This window comes from Vipera ursinii (assembly GCF_947247035.1).
Source record: "Vipera ursinii genome assembly, chromosome: 4".
Taxonomy (NCBI): domain Eukaryota; kingdom Metazoa; phylum Chordata; class Lepidosauria; order Squamata; family Viperidae; genus Vipera; species Vipera ursinii.
Genome location: NC_139514.1, coordinates 12,221,528 through 12,244,461, shown reverse-complemented (window position 1 = coordinate 12,244,461; position 22,934 = coordinate 12,221,528). Strand labels below are relative to the sequence as shown.

Sequence of the window (22,934 nt, the reverse complement as noted above, 5' to 3'; positions counted from 1 at the left end):
GGTTCACTAAACACCCTAATTGGGAAGTGGTCACTAAGTGGGAAATGATGTGACCATGACTATGCTTTCCAGCTAGAGACAAGAAGAATCAATTTCACACCTTCAGCTTTTGTTTGCCTCCTAACCACTCTCAAACCCTTTGAATGCCTGCTTGCTGTCTTGCACATACCAAAAGCAATGTGATTACCATTCGTTTCAGTGAACATTCAAAGTTACAATGGCACTGAGAAAGTGACATGACCATTTCTCACACTTAGGACCTTTGCAGCATCTCCATGGTTACCTGATCAGAATTTGGGACACTTGGCAAATGGCATGTTATTTATGACAGCTGCTGTGTTCCAGGGCCACGGGATCACCTTTTGTGATCTTCTGATAAGCAAAGTCAACGGGGAAGCCAGATTCACTTAACAACTATGTTACTAATTTAGCAACTCCAGCGATTAACTTAACTGTGGAAAGAAAGGCCATAAAATAGGGGGCAAAACTCACTTAACAACTGTCTTGCTTGGCAATGGAAATGTTGGCCTCAATTGTGGTCATAGGTTGAGGACTTCCTGTACACTGGCAATCTAAGGCTGGGAGATGTGGGCACGCTATGCAAACAGTTACTCTTTTGAAATTGCTTTTTTCCCCAAATGCTCTGCTCTTTGAGCAGGGGGAGGGAAAGCAAATGATTTTTGTAGCCAATCCCTCTTTGTCTTTTTCCCTCCCCTTGCCGAGCGAAGCAGTTAGAGAGGAAGGGATTGCAAGAGAATACAGTAGGCTATTTTTGTAGCACGCCTTGGCTCCCAGCCCTGGGCTCCCAGTATGATTACACTGCTTTCGATGTGCAGAAGAGCAAGCAGCTTACTCTCTTCCAATTCCTTCTTCTCCAGTTTCTCTTCAATGCAAGGGGGAGGGGGGGAGGGAATAATAACAATTTAAAAAAAAACTCCACTGGTAAGGCACAGAAGAATAATGGGGATTATGTGACACTGTATGTAAAGATAATGAGAAGGATGTCAATTGGCCACAATTTTTCCCCCCAGTGTGGTTATAACTTCAAACAGTTGCTAAATGAATGGTTACTAAGTAAAATCTACCTGTATCTGACAGTATGCCAATGTGTCTTTTGAAGAGACTTGTTAATTTATTTATTTTTTGAAAAAAATAAAAAAACCCTGCACTGCAGAAATTTAATGCTTGTTCTAGAGTACACAGACCGCTTCATGCGAAGCGGTGACTGGACTTCACCAACTGTGAAATGGTATTTTCCTCTGAAAATGTCCGTGTTTTAAATTCAATATAGAAACAGCGCTTAGACTTATATGCCGCTTCACAGTGCTTTACAGCCCTCTCTAAGCAGTTTACAGAGTCAGCCTATTGCCCCCCCCCAAAAAAAATCTGGGTCCTCATTTTATCAACCTTGGAAAGATGGAAAGCCGAATCAACCTCGAGTACAATTAAAAGTCTACCGTTCTAAATTAGGCTCACTCATATTTCCAGTGTACATGTCTTCAAAGGCACACTCCAGCTCCCTCTGCCGTTCTTCTTTGATTTCCACCCGTCTGTAGCTCGGTTCAAACAGTGGCGGGGGCATCTGGGCAACGATCCGCCTTCTGTGGGCCAGGTCTACATTCTGCATCTGTTCAAGCTCTTCCATTAACTTTTCCTTGTCCTTTAAAGCAGAGATGTTTTGTTAACAAGTCATTCCTAAAAACACCAGTTTATTGACATAACGTTGACTGTCAGTTTTGATACAGAGGTGTGGTGGGGTTGTTGTTGTTCTTTTGTAAAAAACATCTCAGAAAGAAATCAATTGAAAGGCAAAGAGGGCATATTTATTAATGAGAATGCAGCCTCAGCTGTATAAATCATAGGGTAAGTTTTCACACTTATATAGATGTTAACCTAATATATAAAAGGTAAAGGTAAAGGTTCCCCCGCACATGCGTGCTAGTTGGTTTCCAACTCATCTCCGTTTGAAAGCCGAAGAGCCAGCGCTTGTCCGAGGATGTCTCTGTGGTCATGTGGCCGGCATGACTAGACGCCAAAGGCGCACGGAACGCTGTTACCTTCCCACCGTAGTGGTCCCTATTTTTCTACTTGCATTTTTACGTGCTTTGTAACTGCTAGGTTGGCAGAAGCTGGGACGAGTAACAGGTGCTCACCTAATATATACAGGAATGCAAGTTACTTTGAAGCAAATTATTTTGTAGAACCTATTGCTTCAAATCATCTTTTTTCAAGATGATTAATAGTCCAAAAGCGAACCTTTATTAGTCATACTTCATTATGAAATGATAGCTTCGATTCTGATAATTTTCTTGTGTGCTGAATACCTATATTGTTAATTGCTGCTCAAAATGAAACATTAATGTTTTCCTTTTTCTGCAACATTAGGTACATTAAAATTACATTAGGCATTCTGAGAAGGTAAATCCATCTATAGTCTCCCTTACTAACTCAATTTTCTAATGTTTCTCCTGAATTAGTAAAATATCACAAATAAATTAATCCCTAATAAAGTGAAGAAACATATAAACATCCATTTTAATCAATTTATGAAACAGAAAGAAGAGCTTTTATATACCACAGAAGGGTATTTCTACTTAAATCTAGATGTATGTCATGCAGCCTACCAAATTTAGATACAAATTGGAAGTAATTCACTCATTTATTTGCCCTACTATTTTTTTTTGGTTATATACAGCATATAACAGAGGGGACTGTAATTAGCTGGTGCAAACTGATAGGGGATTGCTATGAGAAGCGGAGACATAATTTGGGTCCTAGGAATCTGGGTGTTGGGGGTTACCAAAACAGATTAGAGGTTATATAGGAAACAGGAGTAGAGTAGAGTAGAGTAGAGTAGAGTAGAGTAGTGTAGAGTAGAGAAGAGAAGAGAAGAGAAGAGAAGAGAAGAGAAGAGAAGAGAAGAGAAGAGAAGAGAAGAGAAGAGAAGAGTAGAATAGAATTCTTTATTGGCCAAGTGTGATTAGACACACAAGGAATTTGTCTCCGGTGCATAAACTCTCACTGTACGTACAAGCAACAAGTGATAAATCACGATCATAATCATAAATACAATCATCATAAATCATAAGGTACAATACTCAGTCATAAGATAAGATCCCAGAGTAAGATAAAAGGTTTATTATTATTACAAGTAGTCCCTGCTTAGTGACAGTAATGTGACATCATGTTACTATGCCAATTTACGACGGTGTGGTTGCAGCATCCCACAATCAGGTGATTGCTGGCAACCTCCGATTAGCTTCCCCATTGGCTTTGCCGGCAGTAAAGGTCAGAGCCAGTGATCACCTGATAGGAGGACACTGGGACCATTGTAATAGTGAGCTGGTTGCCAGGTGCCTGACTTGCGATCACATGACTGCAAGGACACTGAAATAGCTGCACCAGTGAAGAATAGTCGGAAGTCCTCTTGTTCACTGCCACTGTAACTTCAAACAGTTCTGAATGAGGAGTACCTGCACTTGATTTACATCCAGCCCATCGTTTTGGCTGGCGGAATGGGGCACCGAAGGTAAGAATGCCAGGAGTTTCCAGCTGGGCAAGGGGATCAAGGACAAAACCAAGAGTAGGAAGTGGAAGGAGGTAGGAGCCAGCAAGCAGCAGGTGCAGAAGGAATTCAATGTGGAAGGCGGTCTATTAACTTTTACAAGGAAGCTAATTGTGTGAATATGTTTATACTTTTTTTAAAAAAAAATATTTTTTTTAAAAAAAAACCCTTCATGGCTATTGGATGAGAGAGAGAAAAAGGCTGCATTTTCCGCTCAGGACCGAGATTCATTCTGAGTTCAATAGCTACTGATCAGAAAAGTTTTTTTTTTATGTTTATGCACCTGTATAAATATTGTCTCTCTTCTCTACGGTTATTACTTTGTTATAAATAGCAAACAGAATTGTTCACAATTGATACTGAATGCCAGTAACAAGTAAATCTCATTGCCTTTCTCTATATGACAAAACCACTTCAACTCACTTCATTTATACCGGTCACTCATTTCTGTAATCCATCCATATTCATTTGGCACCTATTCAATCTTGATTATATAACTTCTTTCTTTCACGTAACTTAAGCCATTTCCAGCAAATCTAACATATTTTATGTCTCTCTTGGCGTATCCAAGCCTCATATCCATAAAAAAAACACATTCCTATACACAACATTTCTACCTCTATTGACAAATATTTATTCTTTGGAACAGATCACTTGTTTTTTCCGTATCAGAATCTGGTAGACGAAATTGATGAAGAAACATTTGAACAAGGTACACAGGATAAATACATTCACTTGCTCTAGCTTTTCTGTACACTGCATACAGATATAATTTGCAGTTGTTTACTGCATTTTCCAGACCAACACTAAAAATCTTGGTCTTCAATACATTTAAGTTATAGATCCATGTTGCTCACTGTATTATATAATTTAACTAATTTTTACAGCAAATTATTTGTGTCCTTTACCAATAGCGCCATCATTTGCATACAAAAGTGCGAGTACATTCATATCCTCAGCCTCGACACGTGCTTTGCATATTTATTTCTCAATAAAGAACTACTGGGCATCACATATCTTTTTCCTAATACAAGTATAATGCTGAACGCTTTGCTAACTATTTCAGTTCAAGTTTTGGTTATTGTCATTGGGTAAAAATTGCCTGAAAATAAGTCATGTTGTAAAGATGACTATATTTAAAATTCAGTTTGCACCAGCTGAAAAGTTGAACTTACAGATTTTGGCCCGCGATTCAGTTCTGGCTATGGGTTATTGCTATACACTTGACTTCTAATAAAACTATAGCTTTCTCAACAAATGGAGCCAAGGATTGTTTCTATTTAGAGGATTAAGTGGCAGCAGGTCTGACAATATAGTAGTTAATAGCCAACTTTTCACCCATAGATACTGTTTGTATTTCATCACTTTTATAGCCTCAAACCTCTTCCTCTCTGCCTGAATTACTGCAGGATGGCTTTTCAGATCATCAAATGTATTTCTACTCTGACAACGGAAAGAACATTCCAACTACAAATCTGGAAGCTAAAGGTAAAATACCTCACAACATTTTAGCAAAATACTTTACAACAGCGTTAAGATTTTTTTTTTCTTAAAGCAACTGAAGCGATGATATCCTTTGCAATTATTAAATCTCGTTTTATTACTCGTGTTTGAAAAAGCACAAGGTTTACATTTTACTTACTCTCGCCAGCCGAACCATCTTCAAGGCATGTTTCCCTCTCAAATAGGCTTTTTCCAGCTGTTCTCTCCTTTCTCTTTCTTTGTCGTTTTGCAGCTCTTCATTTTGTTTGGCTTCCTCTTTGGCGAGCAACCGAGCATCTGGCTGACAACCAACCAGCAACTAGTTAACAACCAAGCTCTGTCGTGCCTCAAAGAAAATCATAATTAAAAATTCTATGGCTAAAATGTATCAAACCAAAACAAACTTGGGGCCAACCTCAATACCCAAGAGTTGGGCTTGTATGACCACCGTGAAGCTTTAAATCAACAAAGTGTCAAAATTCTAAGATGGGGGGGAAAAGGGGATAATTATGCCCCCTCCCTATATCTAGCATGTGAACCAATGATACGGTCCCAAAGAAAAGCTACTATTTGCCATACTGGAGAAATGCATTTCCTGGGGGAAAGCATGGCAACACATTCTCCCAACATATTCGGACCTCAAAAGGTTCCCATACAGTCTAGAATCATGCATGGCATCTATACTGCTCTGCTCTAGACTAGAGGTTCTTAAAATTTTGCCACAGCATCTCCCTTTAGTGTAATCTTAATGTATTTTATCTTCCCTAAAACTCTAAAATGAACACAAATGAACAACGAAAACAACTAAGTGAAACTTGGGGAAAGTGGATTTATTATAATAATATACAACTAAGGCTCAAGGTTGACTCAGCCTTCCATCCTTCCGAGGTAGGTAAAATGAGGACCCAGATTGTTGGGGGCAATTAAGCTGACTTTGTAATAATGCCGCTTGGGGGTGTGTGTGAAAGCCCTAATAAGCAGGCATATACATAGAATGAAGGCTACTGCTAAGCTTGTAAGCTGCCTTGAGTCTTCGGAGAAGGGCGGGATATAAATGGAATTAAAATAAATAAAATAAATAAAATAAAGAATTTCAAAAACTCCACCAGGACTCCTCAAGGGAGGTACACACCTAAGTTTGGGAAACCTTGTTCTAGAGCATGGATGTCAAACTCGCGACGTCACGTGATGTGGCGCGACGTACCGCGACTTTTTTCCCCGTTGCCGGCAATGGGGTGGGCGCGGTTTTGGCATGATGCATCCGGCCAGCGGGCCAGCAGTTTGACACCCCTGTTCTAGAGAATTATGTAAACATGCAACAAGACAAGCGAAAAAGGATATACACACACGAGCAGTCTTTAAAAGGGACCGTTCCCAAAGACATGAGGCATGAAAAGGGAAATTTGGGTGAATAGTTCTACTATTTCTATGTCCGCGTTCGCTCTGTGTAGTACCTTTTTCAATTGTACCAAATTAGTATTGCAAAGCTAGTTCACCAGTTGAGAATTTTTAGAAGCATACATGAAGTGGGGGGAGGGGGAAACAGTCCTCACTTGTTTTGATAATGACGAAAAGTTTTCATTTTTATTTTGACATTTTTATTGACAGCAATGCCTACCAGAAACAGTGGCTGTAATTTTGGAAACAGGCTTCCTATTGTCAGCCTCACAAAAGCGAAAATCTATTTTTTTGTGGGCTTTGTGCAAACCTTTTATTTTACAGCACGAACTCATGAGCTCACATTTTTCTAGACTTCTTCCATCTTGCTATCACTGAGACAGAAGGAAAAGGGCCCCCATTAATACACTGAGAAGTTTTTTTTCTTTCCTCCCAGTGTGATCCATCACTGTACCTTTAGGGCACAACAAAAGGATAAAAGGTCTGCCACTCCATTAAGGCAACTGAGATAAAAGCGATTATAGGAAGATCTTTCCTTTTTTTAACTATTTCAGCTAGTCATTACAAGATGTTTTGGGGCATTATCAGAAAATGCTTTCATTTCAACTGGTAAATAGATGTTTATAACTCTTATGAATTGCTACCTTACAAACAACTCATTTTCCTTGTTTATCTCCCCCTACTCCAAACTATGAACCTGGAAACAGAGACATTTTATTGATATGTTCTATCCTGAGAAACTTTGTGGCTGAAAAGCATGGTATAAATGTATTCAATTAATAGATAAAATACATAACGGCAGAATATACCACATGCAATCTGAAAATCACCTGTTCTGTGCTCATTTCTCTGTCCACATATGGGTCAAATATATGGTGCCGACTAATCGAAAAATTATCAACATCACTAATTTTCACTGCAGGCATAGTCTTCAATTCAATATTCTGAAAAGTTGAAAGAATGCATTGCTTTTACAAGAGTGATTTTTTGAGACTAGAAGTCACCAAAATAAAAAAATAAAAAAATGCATGGCTATCTCTTGTATATAAAATGCCAAATCCTGCCAGATAAACTATCACAAGTTATCAGCAAAAATAACAGTAAAGAATGGCACAAATTACAAATACATAATTAATGATCATAATAAAACAGCTTTAGGAAGATAGCATACCTAAGAAGAACCCTACATTTTTAGTATATTCCAATCTGTAATATGCTGCAAATTAATGCATGACAATAATCATACTTTTTATGGACTGAAAACCAAACATAATTAGATGGTGCCATAAATAATAAATATGTAGTGTTCAGACACTAGCTTAGGGGTCCTTGTAGCAGTAGCCATTAATATCCTCACTACCCTTCCCACTTCAGTGAAGGGTGACAAATAACAACTAGGCTAGAGAATTTCCAGCTGTGATTAAATTTACTTATGCATCTTTCATCTTGTAGCTCATACTTTTAATATTAAACAACATCAAAATGTTCTAAACATTTATCAGAAAAGGAGATTAACTGCAATATATAATATTCTGAAGCAGTAAAGCCCTGTGTATAAAAAACAAAATCCTAGCCAGAAGTTCTCGCTTTGATCTAAATTAGACATGCTTAAACTTTCCTGAAATTAAAGAAGTTGTAACAATTAACTTGTTCGATCAATTTCAAAGCGTTTTAAGAACTAATTATCTCTGATTAGGACCACTGAATACAAAGGAGGCAATGCCGATTCTCTGAGTAGCATGAGTCTGAACAATTACATTTGTATGTTTCAGTAATACTGGTAGTCCTCGACTTACAACAGTTCATTTAGTGAGCATTCGAAGTTACAACGGCACTGAAAAGACTTATGACCATTTTTCACACTTATGACCATTGCAGCATCCCCATGGTCAAACGATTTACATTTGGATGCTTGACAACTGACTCACATTTATGCTCACTGCAGTGTCCCAGGGTCATGCGATTCCCTGTTTTGCGACCTTCTGACAAGCAAAGTTAATGGGGAAGCCAGATTCACTTAACAACCATGTTACTAACAGCTGCAGTGATTCACTTAACAAATGTGGCAAGATGTAAAATGGGGCAAAACTCATTTAACAATTTTCTCACTTAGCGACATAAATTTTGAGCTCAACTGTGGTTGTGAGAACTACCTGTACATATGCAAAAGAGAGGGAGGAGGGAGGGAGGGAGGGGGATAGAGAGAGAGAGAGAGAGGAAACATTTTGCATAAAACATTCAGTGAATTATGGCACAAGAAAAAACGTTGAAACAAATAAAATCTTTTCCCAAAGCATTCAAAATTTCCTCAGCAAGTGCCATGATGTATATTTGATGTACTCTCTTTCTCCAAAAAATAAGAACCAGTCTTATTTATTTTTTGCCTCCAAAAGAGGCACTAGGTCTTATTTTTGGGTAGTGGTGGGGTGTCTTTTCCACTCACCTCCGGCACTGAAAGCCCCGCTCTGTGGCCGAACGAGCAGCTTCATTCTACAGCTGAGAATGGAGCTCGGGCCTGCACTTCGCAGTCAGAGGCCTTTCTGGAAGGCCTCTGCAGCTGATAACCGAGCAATGCATTGAATCCATAGCTCGGCTCTCGGCTGCAGAGGCCTTCCGGAAAGGGCTCCGGCTGCGAAATGCAGGCCTGGTTGCAGAAGATGCCGCAGACGTGGGCTGGCGAGGAGAGATCTGGCTGCCAGGTAAGTGGGTGCGGGGGCACATGACTCCACACCCCTATCTCCACCCTAGCTTGATTTTTAGCTGTGTGCCTTGCCCCAAAACTAGGGCTTATTTTTTGGGGTAGGGCTTATATTAGGGCCATACTCAAAAATCAAGCTAGGTCTCATTTTCGGGGTAGGTCTTACTTTCGGGGAAAAACACGGGTATGTACTAATTAATCTGAATGGACAAAAGTGATTTTAATAGCTTTGGCTGCATTACCAGCTAAAAGATCACTCAACACTCACGCTGCCAATCCCTTACAATCAACCAACTGGTATTAGTGTTATGCTTAGACTCGTTATAGATTCTTATATTAGCCATTATCGCAAGGTCACATCTTAAAAGTGTGCTGGAATTTCAGCCGTTTGTAAATTATTTGGAAAGAATACTCACTTCAAAAGGGTGGGGGGGAGGAGGAGGCAGGCTCGCAACTTTAGCAGCTCTTTCTCTTTCTACCTCAAATGCATGCTTTCGCGCATTGGCCCGCCTAGTTTAGACAATAAGTAGCAAGAAATAGAACAGGTTAATCGACCCCCCGCTCTCTTCCAAGGCTTCTAAGCTACAAATGGAGAGATAATTTTTTGCTGTCTTTGCTTCTGGACCAGGTCACACTACCTTGGCTAGAAGTTCTGGAGGCAGGTTATTCCACTGATTGACAGTTAGAACAATTAATCAATGGAACAACCTGCCTCCAGAAGTTGTGAATGCTCCAACCCTGGAAGTTTTTAAGAAGAGACTGGACAGCCATTTGTCCGAAATGGCATAGAAGATTCTTCTGCTTGAGCAGGGGGCTGGACTAGAAGATCTTCAAGGTCCCTTCTATTCTATTCTAAATGTTCCAGGACTGGTCAGTAATCTTGACTTGCGTGCTTGAGGAGCAGATAACAACTGGGGTTAGGAGGCCTTCAGACAATTATATCCTGGGCATCCCTTACAGTCCTAGCTATAGAACCAAGAAGTCCTACTTACAATCACTCAAAGCGTAGGCACCTTTCATTTGGACTACCTCAATCCATTCTCTACGGGGCTACCCTTGAAGACCACCTGGAAATGATCCAGTTCAGAATGCAGCAGCTCAAGTTGTGATAATTACCACTAGGAATTATCATGTAACACTCTCCCCGTTCAGAGCTGTGGTCATTACTTGGTTACTTTTTGGGTATCAGTTCAAGGTGGTTATCTTATGGGTTGTCACCTATAGAGCCCTACATCAATAGGGACCAGGTATCTTTGGAGCCAATTCTTAGTGGTTTCTGCCCGTCCAGTAAGACAATATTTTTTTTCAGGGTCTTTCCTCGAGAGAGAGTGCCATGTGAAGTGAGCTAGAAATCTTCTCATTCAGAGCCATCCTTCTTTGGAACAGTATCTTTACTAGGATTACACAGAACAGGGATTCCCCCAACCTCTTTGGCACCAAGGGCCAATTTCAAGGAAGACAATTTAATCTTTTCACAGACGGGGGAGCGGGGCGGGGAGGAGGAATACACAACCTAGATCCCGTGAATGCGCAGTTTTGCTCACCAGCCGCTCACCTCCAGCTGTGCGGCCCAATTCCTAACAGTCACGGACCTGTACCGGTCCACGGCCTGGGGACCCGATATAGAACACATTCTCCTCATCTACATCATTTAGGAAGATGGTGAACAGTACTGGGCTCAAGACTGAATATTGAGGCACTGCATGCTTCTCTCCCTGGTGATACTCTGAAAAATCATTAACCCTTGATTGTTCGAAAGGGCTTTGCATATCGAACTGCTGTGAAGAGGGAGGCCCCCTTTTATAGTCTGTTTCTGATGTCTGAATATACCTTTGGGTACTTGTTGTTGTTAGCTGCGAAGTCGTGTCTGACCCATCAGGACCCCTTGGACAGCGTTCCTCCAGGCCTTCCTGTCCTCTACCATCTTCTGGAGTCCATCTAAGCTCACGCCTACTGCTTCAGTGACTCCATCCAGCCACCTCATTCTCTGCCGTCCCCTTCTTCTCTTGCCCTCAATCTTTCCCAGCATTAGACTCTTCTCCAGTGAGTCTTTTCTTCTCATTAGGAGGCCAAAGTATTTGAGTTTTAGCTTCAGGATCTGGCCTTCTAAAGAGCAGTCAGGGTTGATCTCCTCTAGGACTGACCGGTTTGATCGCCTTGCAGTCCAAGGGACTCGCAGGAGTCTTCTCCAGCACCATAGTTCAAAGGCCTCAATTCTTTGGCGCTCAGCCTTTTTTATGGTCCAACTTTCACTGCCATACATTGCAACTGGGAAAACCATGGCCTTGACTATACGCACTTTTGTCGACAGGGTGATGTCTCTGCTTTTTAGTGCGCTGTCTAGATTTGCCATGGCTTTCCTCCCCAGGAGCAAGCCTCTTTTAATTTCTTGGCTACAGTCCCCGTCTGCGGTGATCTTGGAGCCCAGGAAAATAAAATCTGTCACTATTGGGTACTAAACTTCGCAATTTATTTACTTGTCTATTTCTTTGCTATTTTGTTGTAGGTTTTACGAACCACTCAAAATCTATGTTTTATTAGAGCAGCATACAGATCCAAGTCAGCCAATCAGTTAGTCGATAAATAAATAAATAAAATAAGGAAAAGAAAAAAAAATGTGGAGGTAGTCCTCAATTCTGGCAATTTTTCCTAATATCCCAGCTTATACATTTCAGCTTTTGCAGGTGACTAGAGGGGAGGGCAAAATCAACATGCTCAGTTGGACAGTCACATTAATGCTGAATTCAAACTTAAATACATACACAAGGAAGAATCTTTTAATGTTACCTGGTTTGTTCTCTCAGGAATTTCTCCTTCTGACTTTTCTGTTTTTTCAGTGCTTCCTTATACCTCTTTTTTGCTGTTTCTTTCCTTTCTTCTGCTTGCTTTGCCAGTGCCTCCAAATCAGGCTCCTTTGGAACGACAAAACAGGCAGACACGGGTAGCACGTTACGCACGACGTTAACTTAAATAAGAAAACTAATTTTAATAATTGCTTTTCAAAAAGTAGTTGGTATATTTTCTGCCTCTACAAAAGCAGTCAAAGCAGCCATTTTCAACTTGGTGAGCTTTTGCTCGTTTGGGGACTACAAATTCCAGAACCAGGTTTGCTTGACTCTGGAGACGTCTATGGAGATTCTCAGTCATCCAGGTCCTGGTTGTCCATCTAGGTTAAAATTGAACCGCCCTCTCTCAACAGAGGGGGAGGGATATGACGTTCAAAAGCCTAAGAGCCCACGGATAAAAGCTGTTTTTCAGCCTGTTGGTGTGGCTGGCTATACTCCTATATCTCCTACCCGATGGTAGGAGAGTAAAGAGGTACCGTCCAGGGTGTGAGTCGTCCCTGAGAATCTTCCTCACTCTTCCAAGGCAACGAGCCCTGGCGAGGCCATCCAGTGGTGTCAGGGCACAGCCCACAATGTCTTGTGCTGTGCTCACTACCCTCTGTAATACTTTCCTGTCTGCGGCTGTCAGACCAGCATACCAAACCACAATACCATACGAGAGGACGCTCTCTATGGTAGACCGGTAAAAGAGGGTCATTAGCCGTTGTTCTACCCTGTTCTTCCGCAAGACCCTGAGAAAGTGAAGCCTCTGTTGGGCCTTTCTGGCCACCTGGGTTGTATGAACTTTCCAGGTCAGATCTTCGCAGAGGTAGACTCCCAGAAATTTAAAGGAGGAAACTCTCTCCACACAGTCCTCCCCGATGTAAAGTGGGGCAGGTTCCTCCTTTTTTCCTCCGGAAGTCTAGCACCATCTCTTTCGTCTTGCCGGTGTGTGGTGCAATTAATTCACATGGTGTAATAAGATGGAGGGTTTGTTGTCACTGTGAGTTGGGGGTGAGTGGGAGCACGAAGGGAGGCTCAGCTAATCTCAACGTATACATGGTTGTACTTTGACAATAAAGGTTCGTTCATCACCTATCTCCTGTTCACGACACAATCCTTTCAGCAGTTGCAAGAAGGTTCCACACCATTTTGCATTATTCAGGTGACCCTGAGGGCAAAGGTAAAACTCCAAATGGCCTCAAACAACTCTCAGAGAGAGGCTAGCAACTAGACAACTGCAAGGAATAACAATCCTTCATTTTCCACCGTTCAGTCAGAACCGAAGAAGCCTCTTGGATGAGAAGTGAAACAGCTTCAGGGAAAAACAAAGGAAGTCCGGTTGCCTTTTAAAGAAGCACCTTTGGGGTTGACTCCGGACAGTATATAGCAGAAACCCTCCATCGCTTCTTCTGTGATGTCCCTTTAAAGCAGGCATGTCAAACTGCCGGCCCACGGGCCAGATGCATCATACTGAAACCGCGTCCACCCCATTGCCGGCTATGGGGGAAAAGTCGCAATACGTCGTGCGACGTCACGTGTTGTCGCGAGTTTGGCACGCCTGCTTTAAAGAGAATATTGTGCCTGGAAAAAGTAAGCTTCCCTCCCTCCCCCAACAAACATATCTTTACAAATTTGAGTGCTCCATCTCATTTGCTTATCTTTTCTTCTTAAGAGAATACCTACCGTATTTATCGGCGTATAACACACACTTTTTCTTCCTGAAAATAGGGGGCAAACGATGTGTGCGTGTTATACGCCGATATAATGTTAATGACCCATTATCCGAAGCTGCAGCTGAAATTTCCTTTTTAAAATGAGGTGCGTGTTATACGCCGGTGCGTGTTATACGCCGATAAATACGGTATGTATGAAATGCATACATTACAGTGAAGGTACCCTTTAATGTAACGTATAAACTGTACAATTCAATTGAAAAACAAACTGAAATCGGTTAGGGGAAATGATAAAAATGTATAGTAATTCCACAGTTAAAGGTGGAAAAAATTCTCAAATGAATGATCTTGGCCTGTTTTTCTACATCTCAAAAACCTAGCATTTTGAGAGGCGTGTGTAGACTTTTTATATCCACTGCATACCTTTGCAATTATCTCTAACTCTGAGTACTGCAAACACTTTATAAAGGAATTGATTCACCTCTTCATACATCGCTTCTCTTTAAACTTCTCATCTTTTTCTGAGAATGTAGCAAACTCCAAATAATCAAAACTTTCACAATCTTGCTCTTTCCCCTTTCACTTTTCTTTCCTCTTTTCACATTCATTCTTCTCAAAATACTACTGTCCTTCTACCATCATTTGCACAGCTTAAATATTCCCCATATTCTCATTTTAATAAAAAAAATCTTAACAATGCAGACAATTTCATCTACTTGTTTTAATTTGGCATATTTATAAGTAATATAGAATATTTACTTCATTTTTCCTGTCAAATACAAGTACCTTGGTCATTGGTGCCATTTGGGCCTTATTTGCAGGTCCATACCCCTCTTCACATCATATAATCTATATTTGCTGCAAATCATTTGACTTCTGAACAAACACCACACCATGGTCAGCATACAAAATTACATGCACATTCAAATTCTCACCGTAAGCATTCCTTAGGCATTTATCCATAAATACATTAATAAAACCAAGAAGACATCACACATCATTGTCCTATTCTTTGCTCAATATTGAACATTTGCTAAGCATTCCATTTAGTTTCACACATGCTTCACTTTGCCATATGCTATTCTTACTCCATTTAGTCACCAATTTCAACTCTATTCTTGTACAACAAAGCTTCTGCAGTTCAAGCTTATTCAGTACAACATATGCTTTCTCTAAATCAACAAATGTTCCATTAAGTTTCATTTCTTGCCTTAAGGTAGTCCTTGAGTTATAATGACAATTAGAAGCTGGGATTGCTGTTGCTGAGCAATGTGGTTGCAAACGGCGATGTCACATCGCTGCATCACTTAGCAAAAGGAATTCAGGGCAAGCTCTGGTTGTTGCTGTCATTCCAAGATATGCAGGTCACTAAAGAGGAAGCAGAGGTGCCACAGGGAAGTAGGAGAGACCCAGCAAGATTTTGCTGGGATGCTGAGCTGCAGCAGGAGCTCAGGGAGGGTCAGGAAAAAAGGTGCAGTGTGTGTGGAAGCACAAGGATATATCCAGAAAAGGAAGGTGTGTGCATGTGTGCGAACAAGGGCAGACAGGAGTGGTGGTCGCTGTGAGAGAGCAGGAGACTGCCATGCATGCAAAAGAAAAAAAGCGACTTGTGACCTTCCCTGCCAGCTTCCGCATGGACCTGGCATGTGGGAAGCTAGCAGAGGTTAGCAACAGCAACCAGTCGTACACATGAGCCAAGCATCAAATTCTGTTCATGTGGCTGCTGGGATATGGAACTGGTTGCACGTCCTTATACGCAGAGGCATCGCAACTTCACTGAACAAAATGGTCATAACTTGAGGACTATCTCTACATTTCCTCAGTAAAAAGAGAAAATGTCCTTAACATCTTACTAGTGAAACAAATGCGTACATCAGTGTTTCTCAATCATGGCAACTTTAAGATGTGTGCACTTCAACTCCCAGAATTCCCTAGCCAGTCATGCTGGATGAGGAATTCTGGGAGTTGAAGTCCACATCTCTTAAAAAGTTGTCAAGGTTGAAAAATACTGGTTTACACCAACTTTTCAATACAAATTTGTACAAATCATACAGTTACTAAAACACACAGTATCTGCGGGAAGCTTTGGAAGTGACCCGATCTTTTACCTACATTTTCCTTTGCCTCTTTATGCCCTTCTCCTATGGCTCTTAAACTTGACAGGTATAGATTTTCCAGAGCTTTAATCTTCTCATCCTGTGTTTTCTGCCATTCTGCCGCCAGTTCTTCGGCCAACTGCTTCAGGTGTTCATCTCTTCGCTGCTTAACATCTTGCCTGATCTGCAAAGCAATATTCCACTCCTGTTCCCTGACCTGGGGGTGGGGGGAAAGGAGAAACATTGTTGGTCAATAATTCCACAGAAGGCTTTACCATGCAGCCCAGTTGCCATATCCCGATTTCCAGCTATTGTTTTATTTCAATTGACTGTGTGCAGTCTGCTTACATGATGGAACACGTACTTGTCTGGCTGATTCAATCTAGCAGGGTTGGAGCAGGTTGGCCTTATTCGGTTAAACACCAACGTTAACTAGGACCTATAAGCATGCTTTATCTGTAGCAGCACCTGCATGCAGAGGGCAGGTGTTTTGAAGTAACTGGAAGGTGAGGTCTCTTTTTCATTCCTATTTGGTTTTTATCATCTTTTACTCCTTATTCTTGTCTAGAATGGTATCTCGGTGCTCGTTAATTGGTCCTGAGAGGCGCAACAATTACTAAAAATGATGAGTACCAAACAAACCACGTAGTTTACCACGTGACCTTTTGTTTCCGCAGGGAAGGACTTCCTATCTGTTCCATTTCCTATGTCTGCGAACTTCCCAGCATGGCCGACTTCCTGTCTGACCTCTGCAGCCGTCCCCTGCTTCCTTTTGCAACGTCCTTCCCAACATTGCCAACTTCCTGCCCATTCTCCATCGCTATCCCCCACTTCCGATTGCAATTTGTCAAGTACCAAACAAACAATGAGTATCAGGGCAACATTTTCGCATCAAAATGCATAGATACCAAATTACATGAGTTTTGAAGCAATCGAGTACTGAGGTACCACTATATTCTTCTATTTCTTTTTCACTGTTTTATTTTTTTTTAACTTGTGAACCACCAAAGTGTTGATTCGGGCAGTATATAAATTAAATAAAATAACTGGGCTATGCCATCCATTTATTTTGGTGAAAAGTAATTCCCTGCTTTCTAATCCTAACTTCATGCCTCAGAGATCTTAGCAATAAAGAAATTAGTGTCATGTATTCCCTTCCCAGAGCTGGAAGTTTGGACTTGCTGATTATGATACAGTACATTTTGTCTGCTTGGCCGGCATGGAAACAGTGAACAGAAAATCCCATCCTTCCTCCTAAATCTGGAGCCAGGAAGAGGTTAAAGATCACTGGAAAATGTAAAAGATTATTCCCAGACACCTCTGCAGCTCTAGGGTAGTATAGATCTTGCCCCACTCCACAGAATGCACTGTTGCCATACACTTAACAGCTGATTATAGTTTCTGCTTTTTTAATTCCTCAAAGATAAATGACTCCTCCCAATGCAACCATACCTGTTGTAGCCTTAATTTTCTTCTTCTTTCATGTTCTTCTTTCAACAGCTGAGCTTCTTCATTAGGACTAAGTCTAAGTCTGCCCGCCACTTTTCTTCTCATTGTTGGTTACAATTACTATTCAATGCTGCATTTACAAAGACAAGGAAAATGTGCTTAGCCTCAATATATCTCAGTCAAAAAGTTAACACAGTACTATTATATACAATATATGTACAATGTATTTATATTAAAGGTAAAGGTTCCCCCGCACATGCGTGCTAGTCGTTTCCAGCTCTAGGGTCCGGTGCTCATCTCCGTTTCAAAGCCGAAGAGCCAGCGCTTGTCCGAGGACGTCTCCGTGTTCATGTGGCCGGCAAGACTAGACGCCAAAGGCGCACAGAACACTGTTACCTTCCCACTGTAGAGGTCCCTATTTTTCTACTTGCATTTTTACGTGCTTTCGAACTGCTAGGTTGGCAGAAGCTGGGATGAGTAACAGGCGCTCACTCTGTTACGCAGCACTCGGGATTCGACCCGCCAAACTGCCGACCTTCTGATCGACAAGCTCAGCGTCCTAACCCACTGAGCCATCAAGTCCCTATATATTTATATTTTACACACACACACACACACACACACACACAGAGAGAGAGAGAGAGAGAGAGAGAGAGTATAATAAGACAAGAAAGGTTATTTTAATGGTATACAGAATGATTATGCAAGTTTTAAAAAAATCTACTGGCTTTGTAGCTTTTCTCATGGATCATAGAGGTTGTTTTGTTTTTCATCAACAACCTTTCAACCACTTCAGTGCTGTACATGGACATCTGTATCCAAGGAAATATACACTGAAAACATAGTAGTCCATTTACTTTGTTACAAAAGGTGATCTGACAGAAAGGCAAGAAGGGTTCTGACCTTTCATACAAAATGCTTTTAAAGTTAGTCAATATGCATTAAAGGTGAAAATATAAGGAATGGTGGGTATTGAATTGGATAAGTGTATTTCTCTTCTGTTTTCAGCCATACTCTCATGTTTTCAAATTTCTCAGTTCAAGTGAAAGGCATAGAAATGCTGTTCTGATAAACAGAGTTTTGAGGATGGCAAATATACACAATTTAAAAGCATCTCAAGGACATGTGTATTTTAAAGAATATGTTGCCCACAGCTTCAGCGCACTGCTGCAGATATTCTTGTGGACAAAAGGGCAAAGGATAATTTAATACGTATTATAAAAGAAAAAGTGCTGCAACAACAGCTTCAAAAGAAAAGAGCTGCTGAAGACGGCACTAATGGATATAATTTCAAAAAATCTTTAATCAATAAACTTCTCAAGATCTTTTTTAATTAATCCTTGAGGCTTTCAGGGCACTCCAACAAGATTGTCTTAGCAGTTTGGCCGATATAGTTCTTGATATTACAAATACAGTTGGATCTTTCCAAAACATTATTTTCCACTATTTCGATTATCTATTATTTCGTAATGCAATTGTTCCATATGTAGTTAAGAGAAGTGTAAGTTCCCTTTCAGAGAAAACAGCATATTTATTACATTAGGTAATTATCCCCCCAAAATCCCCACAAAAGCAAATACAGGTAGTCCTCAGGTTACAATGGCAGTTGGAATGGGGATTGTTGTAACCAAGCAATGCCGTTGTAAAATGTGATATCATGGGACTGCATCACTTAGCAATAATTCCTATTGCTGTTATAACCCTTAGACCAGGAGTCTTCAAACTTGGCCATTTTATGACTTGTGGACTTCAACTCCCAGAATTCCTCAGCCAGACACGCTGGCTGAGGAACTCTGGGAGTTGAAGTCCACAAGTCATAAAAGGGCCAGGTTTGAAGACCCGTGCCTTAGACAGTGGTGGAGAACCTATGGCAGGGGTCAGCAACCTGAAACAGTGAAAGAGCCACTCGGAACCGGTTCCCTCACAAAATGAAAAACTGGGAGCCGCAAAAAATATGTGCGTGTGCGCATACATGCAAGCATGCGCAGAACAGAGTTTGACTGAAGAGTGGAGCCAAGGCGAGATATGCACCTACCCTGCATATTTGAATTGATTGGTTGAACTTTTTTAGTCCCACTTTTTTTTTTTTTGGACTGCACATGGCAGAGGACTGGGAGCTGCAAGAGACGGCTGAAAGAGCCGCATGCGGCTCTGGAGCCGCGGGTTGCAGACCTGTGACCTATGGCATGCGTGTCAGAGGCGGCAATCAGAGCCCTCTCTGTTGGCACGCACACCACTGCTGGCAGCAGCAGGACCATCACGCCGCCACCGCCCAGAGCAGGAGCCCCGCCCAGCACAAAGGAGGCAAAGCAGCCAACTAGCAAACTCAAGTAGAGGTGGTAGAGCAGAGGACACCAACCATTGTAGATTGGTGGACTTAAAGAATAGGGAGGGGGAAGCATTTTGCATGTGTTAAGGAATTTATTGTGCAGAGGTCTCCTTGTGCTACCAAAGAGTTGCACAGACAAGGAAGGGTACTGAGAGCAGCAAGAATCACACACAGGAATACACTGAGTTATAAAAACAAAAAGTAGTTTACTTTTGAGGTGGTGTAAGAACAAAAATGCACAGTCAAAAAATAAACAGTCCAGGTCATAAACAATAGCAACAGTCCAAACTACAAAGTCTTCTTACCGGTCCAGAGGTCAATACACAGTTCAGGTTACAACAGTAGTAAACCAACAGCAGAGCAAAAACAGTAACAGTAGATATCAGTGAATTCAGAGAGAGAGAGAAGCTACATTCCTAGCTTCCTCTTATGGCCATGAGAACACTTACACACCCATTGGCCAATTAACTTCTTAAAGACATAGCATTATGGTTAATATATTTTCAACCCAACATTGTAGGCTAACACCATATGCCTAACAGCATGCATGTGTGCAGGTGTGGCCACGAGCATGCGTGTGCTGCAAATGGGGCAGGGCTAGTGCCTGCGTGATACTCACTAGCCCTGCCCCATTCTTGCATGGTGCAGCGCCTTGTATCAGCGCTTTGCAGCACGGTGGCCATTTTTGCGCCCCTGGTTTTTGCATGCCAGAGGCGGCACTCAGAAGTGCCTCCCTGCCCCCCCCGAGGGCACCACAATGCGCCTCTGGCACTTTGCAATAAACGAGTGGGTTTTGGGTTGTGGTTTGGGCACTCGGTCTCTAAAAGGTTTGCCATCACTGGTTAAGCAGAAGGTGGTGGGAATCCCATTTAAGGAGCATGGGAGTGCCATAGAAGAATGGGGAAAGGATGAAGTTAAGGGAGGTGTGGGAGAGGGTTTGGGATGCCTCTGTGAGCACTGGAAGGCCTGTGTGTGTGTGATCCAGGGTTATTACAGGACAACCAGGGGAACGTACCAGAACAACTTGTAACTTTTCATGCTGGCCTCCCCACTGACTTTGCTTGTGAAAAGCCAGCAGGGAGATCGGAAATAGAAATCATGTGACCACAGGACACTGCAGGGGTGTGTTGTAACAGCCAGAACTTTTGAGGACTGGTTGTAAGTACCACCTGTTCAGCACTATTATACTTTAGCATGGTCACCAAACAAGTGGTCAATAAATGAGGACTATCTGTAAGGCCAATTCAATGCTCTGCACTTCTACAGCAATGCAAATTATTTGAGAAACATCCAGCACTGCAACCTACTATGGAAAGAAAGGCTTGCGGCATCTTGAAGGCTAAGAAATGATATAAACTTTTATGGGTTTCAAATTCCTATACCAGGAAGAGACATGAATGAATCCATTGATTTTATAAGATGCAGACACATATCTTAAGTGGGATCAGATATAAATGAAATACAAGTAGTAGTTATCACTTTACTAACAGCCAGAGTTTATCTGTAAGAACAATTTCACTAATAAAATGCACGCTTGTGCATACACAAAGTATATGCAGAATACTACATTAACGCTTACGTGCTATTTAAACATTAAAAAACTTGACTTTTTCATTTTATAAACAAATCTTCCCCTTCTAGAAACAGTGCCTCCCAGACAATCCAGGATATAGTTGTTCAGGAAGCATAGACACACCTGGCCTAAGCACACTGTTTGTTAATTTCCTTAACAGCAAGTTATAGTGCCCTGTAATGTTATCCAAGAACAGACTTGCATGGGTAAAGTACCAGTGCTAGAAAAACGTGGTTTCTAGTTAAGTTAAGCAGCATTACCCATTACAACTTTCTTGGATGGTCCTCTGATTCTTTCTGCAATGCTTTATTATTACTGAAATAATCCAAGTTACAAGTATGCATCTCAATGGAATAGCTACAGACCTTTTAACAACACTAATCCTATTGCTTGTCATGAAAAAACTAAACAGGGCTGGAATGGATACAATATCACAAGGAAATCCTACTGCTGAAGACTAAATTCCCCAAGTCCTAAAACCATAACGCAAGAAGAGAAAAAGAAGCCATTTCTAAATTGTTACCCAGAAAATTGTAAGATATAGCCAGGAGCTGAGCAAAATTTCAGGGAGACACTTTCACTTTATTGTGTACAGATTCCTTCCTTTTTCTGCTTCCAATGCGCATTTAGCAAATGTTATTAGTACTATGCAGCAACCCAGATTTACAGTAGAAAAGGTGATATAGCACATCAAATCTGATAGTAATTATTTAAAAAAGTTGCATATTAATCTAAGGGGATGCTAAAGTTGCAATGTGTGCACCAACATGTGTTCCAAATCACCTCTCCCAGTTCAAATAAGGTTTGCTGCAGAATCCATTGATTATTCACCAATTCCAGACAAAACTACAAAGAGACTGATCTATATTGGCTGGGACATTGTCAGTTCAACAATTCTATTGTTTTTTTTGCTAATTCCATGAAGCGACCATGTCATGAATTTAGATTCTCTTATACAAGATTGTTAGCTCTAAAGATATTAATTTTTCTTTACTGCTGATAAAACAAGTGTATCCAGCTTACCATTTTGTATTAAAGAAAATCTATTTATGCTGTTGCCCTTACCATCTTAAAAATGCATGCACAATTCAAGCTTCAATTAAATTATTACATGTTGCATTTCTCCAGATTTATTAGCCTTAATAATGCCACAAATCTCAATTCTGCAACCGATTTAAAGGGACATTTCAAAAACAAAAATTTACACCACAGGGCCAAACTTAAAGAAATTCACGCAATACTATTTTATTAGAGTTATATCTCGCTTTTCTTCCAAGAGCTCAAAGAAGGGTACACAGGGCACCCATCTCTCATTTTTCCCAATAAAAACCCTGTGAGGTTAATTGAACTGAGAAAAAAATGAGTAGCCTACAATCATCCAGGGAACTTCCATGGTTGATGGTATAATTGCACCTGGGTCTCTATGACAACACTCCAACATATTATCCACTTGACTACAATGGCCATTATTAGCTAAATTTAGCACTTTCAATAAAACCTTGGTTTTCTTTTTTACTTCGCTGTCATCCCACAACCCTTTTACAGGCAGTTTACCGATTTTACTTCCATTTCTTGGGGTCACCCACAAGCCAGGTCACCGTAAACCGGTGCAAATCTCACAATATTATAAAATAAGTATTCATTATTGCTTTTATTTACGTCCCCTTTAAGCTCCCGCAAAGAGCTTAAGAGGGAACTCCTACAACAGGGGTCTTCAAACTCGGCCCTTTTGTGACTTGTGGACTTCAACTCCCAGAATTCCTCAGCCAGGAACGTTGGCGGAGGAATTCTGGGAGTTATTATTATTATTTATTATTTATTAAATTTTTATACCGCCCTTCTC

The 22,934-nt window shown here is 41.0% G+C and overlaps 1 protein-coding gene across 3 annotated transcripts in view; it reads right to left on the bottom strand.

The window, feature by feature from the left end:
- CEP295 (centrosomal protein 295) overlaps nt 1-22,934 on the bottom strand; it is a 54,406-nt gene that overhangs the window by 30,182 nt on the left and 1,290 nt on the right. Inside the window, exons 2-8 of one of the 3 annotated variants that reach the window (XM_083362090.1) lie at nt 17,193-17,319; nt 15,757-15,957; nt 11,931-12,055; nt 9,560-9,653; nt 7,276-7,389; nt 5,208-5,348; nt 1,477-1,660 (exon numbers count right to left, since the gene is read on the bottom strand). In XM_083362090.1, the coding sequence (XP_083218216.1) occupies nt 1,477-1,660; nt 5,208-5,348; nt 7,276-7,389; nt 9,560-9,653; nt 11,931-12,055; nt 15,757-15,957; nt 17,193-17,294 (961 nt within the window). In that variant the 5' untranslated portion in view covers nt 17,295-17,319. Of the gene's footprint in view, nt 1-1,476; nt 1,661-5,207; nt 5,349-7,275; nt 7,390-8,538; nt 8,599-9,559; nt 9,654-11,930; nt 12,056-15,756; nt 15,958-17,192; nt 17,320-22,934 lie in introns of those variants that run through there. The other 2 variants (XM_083362091.1, XM_083362092.1) reach the window with 2 other exon arrangements.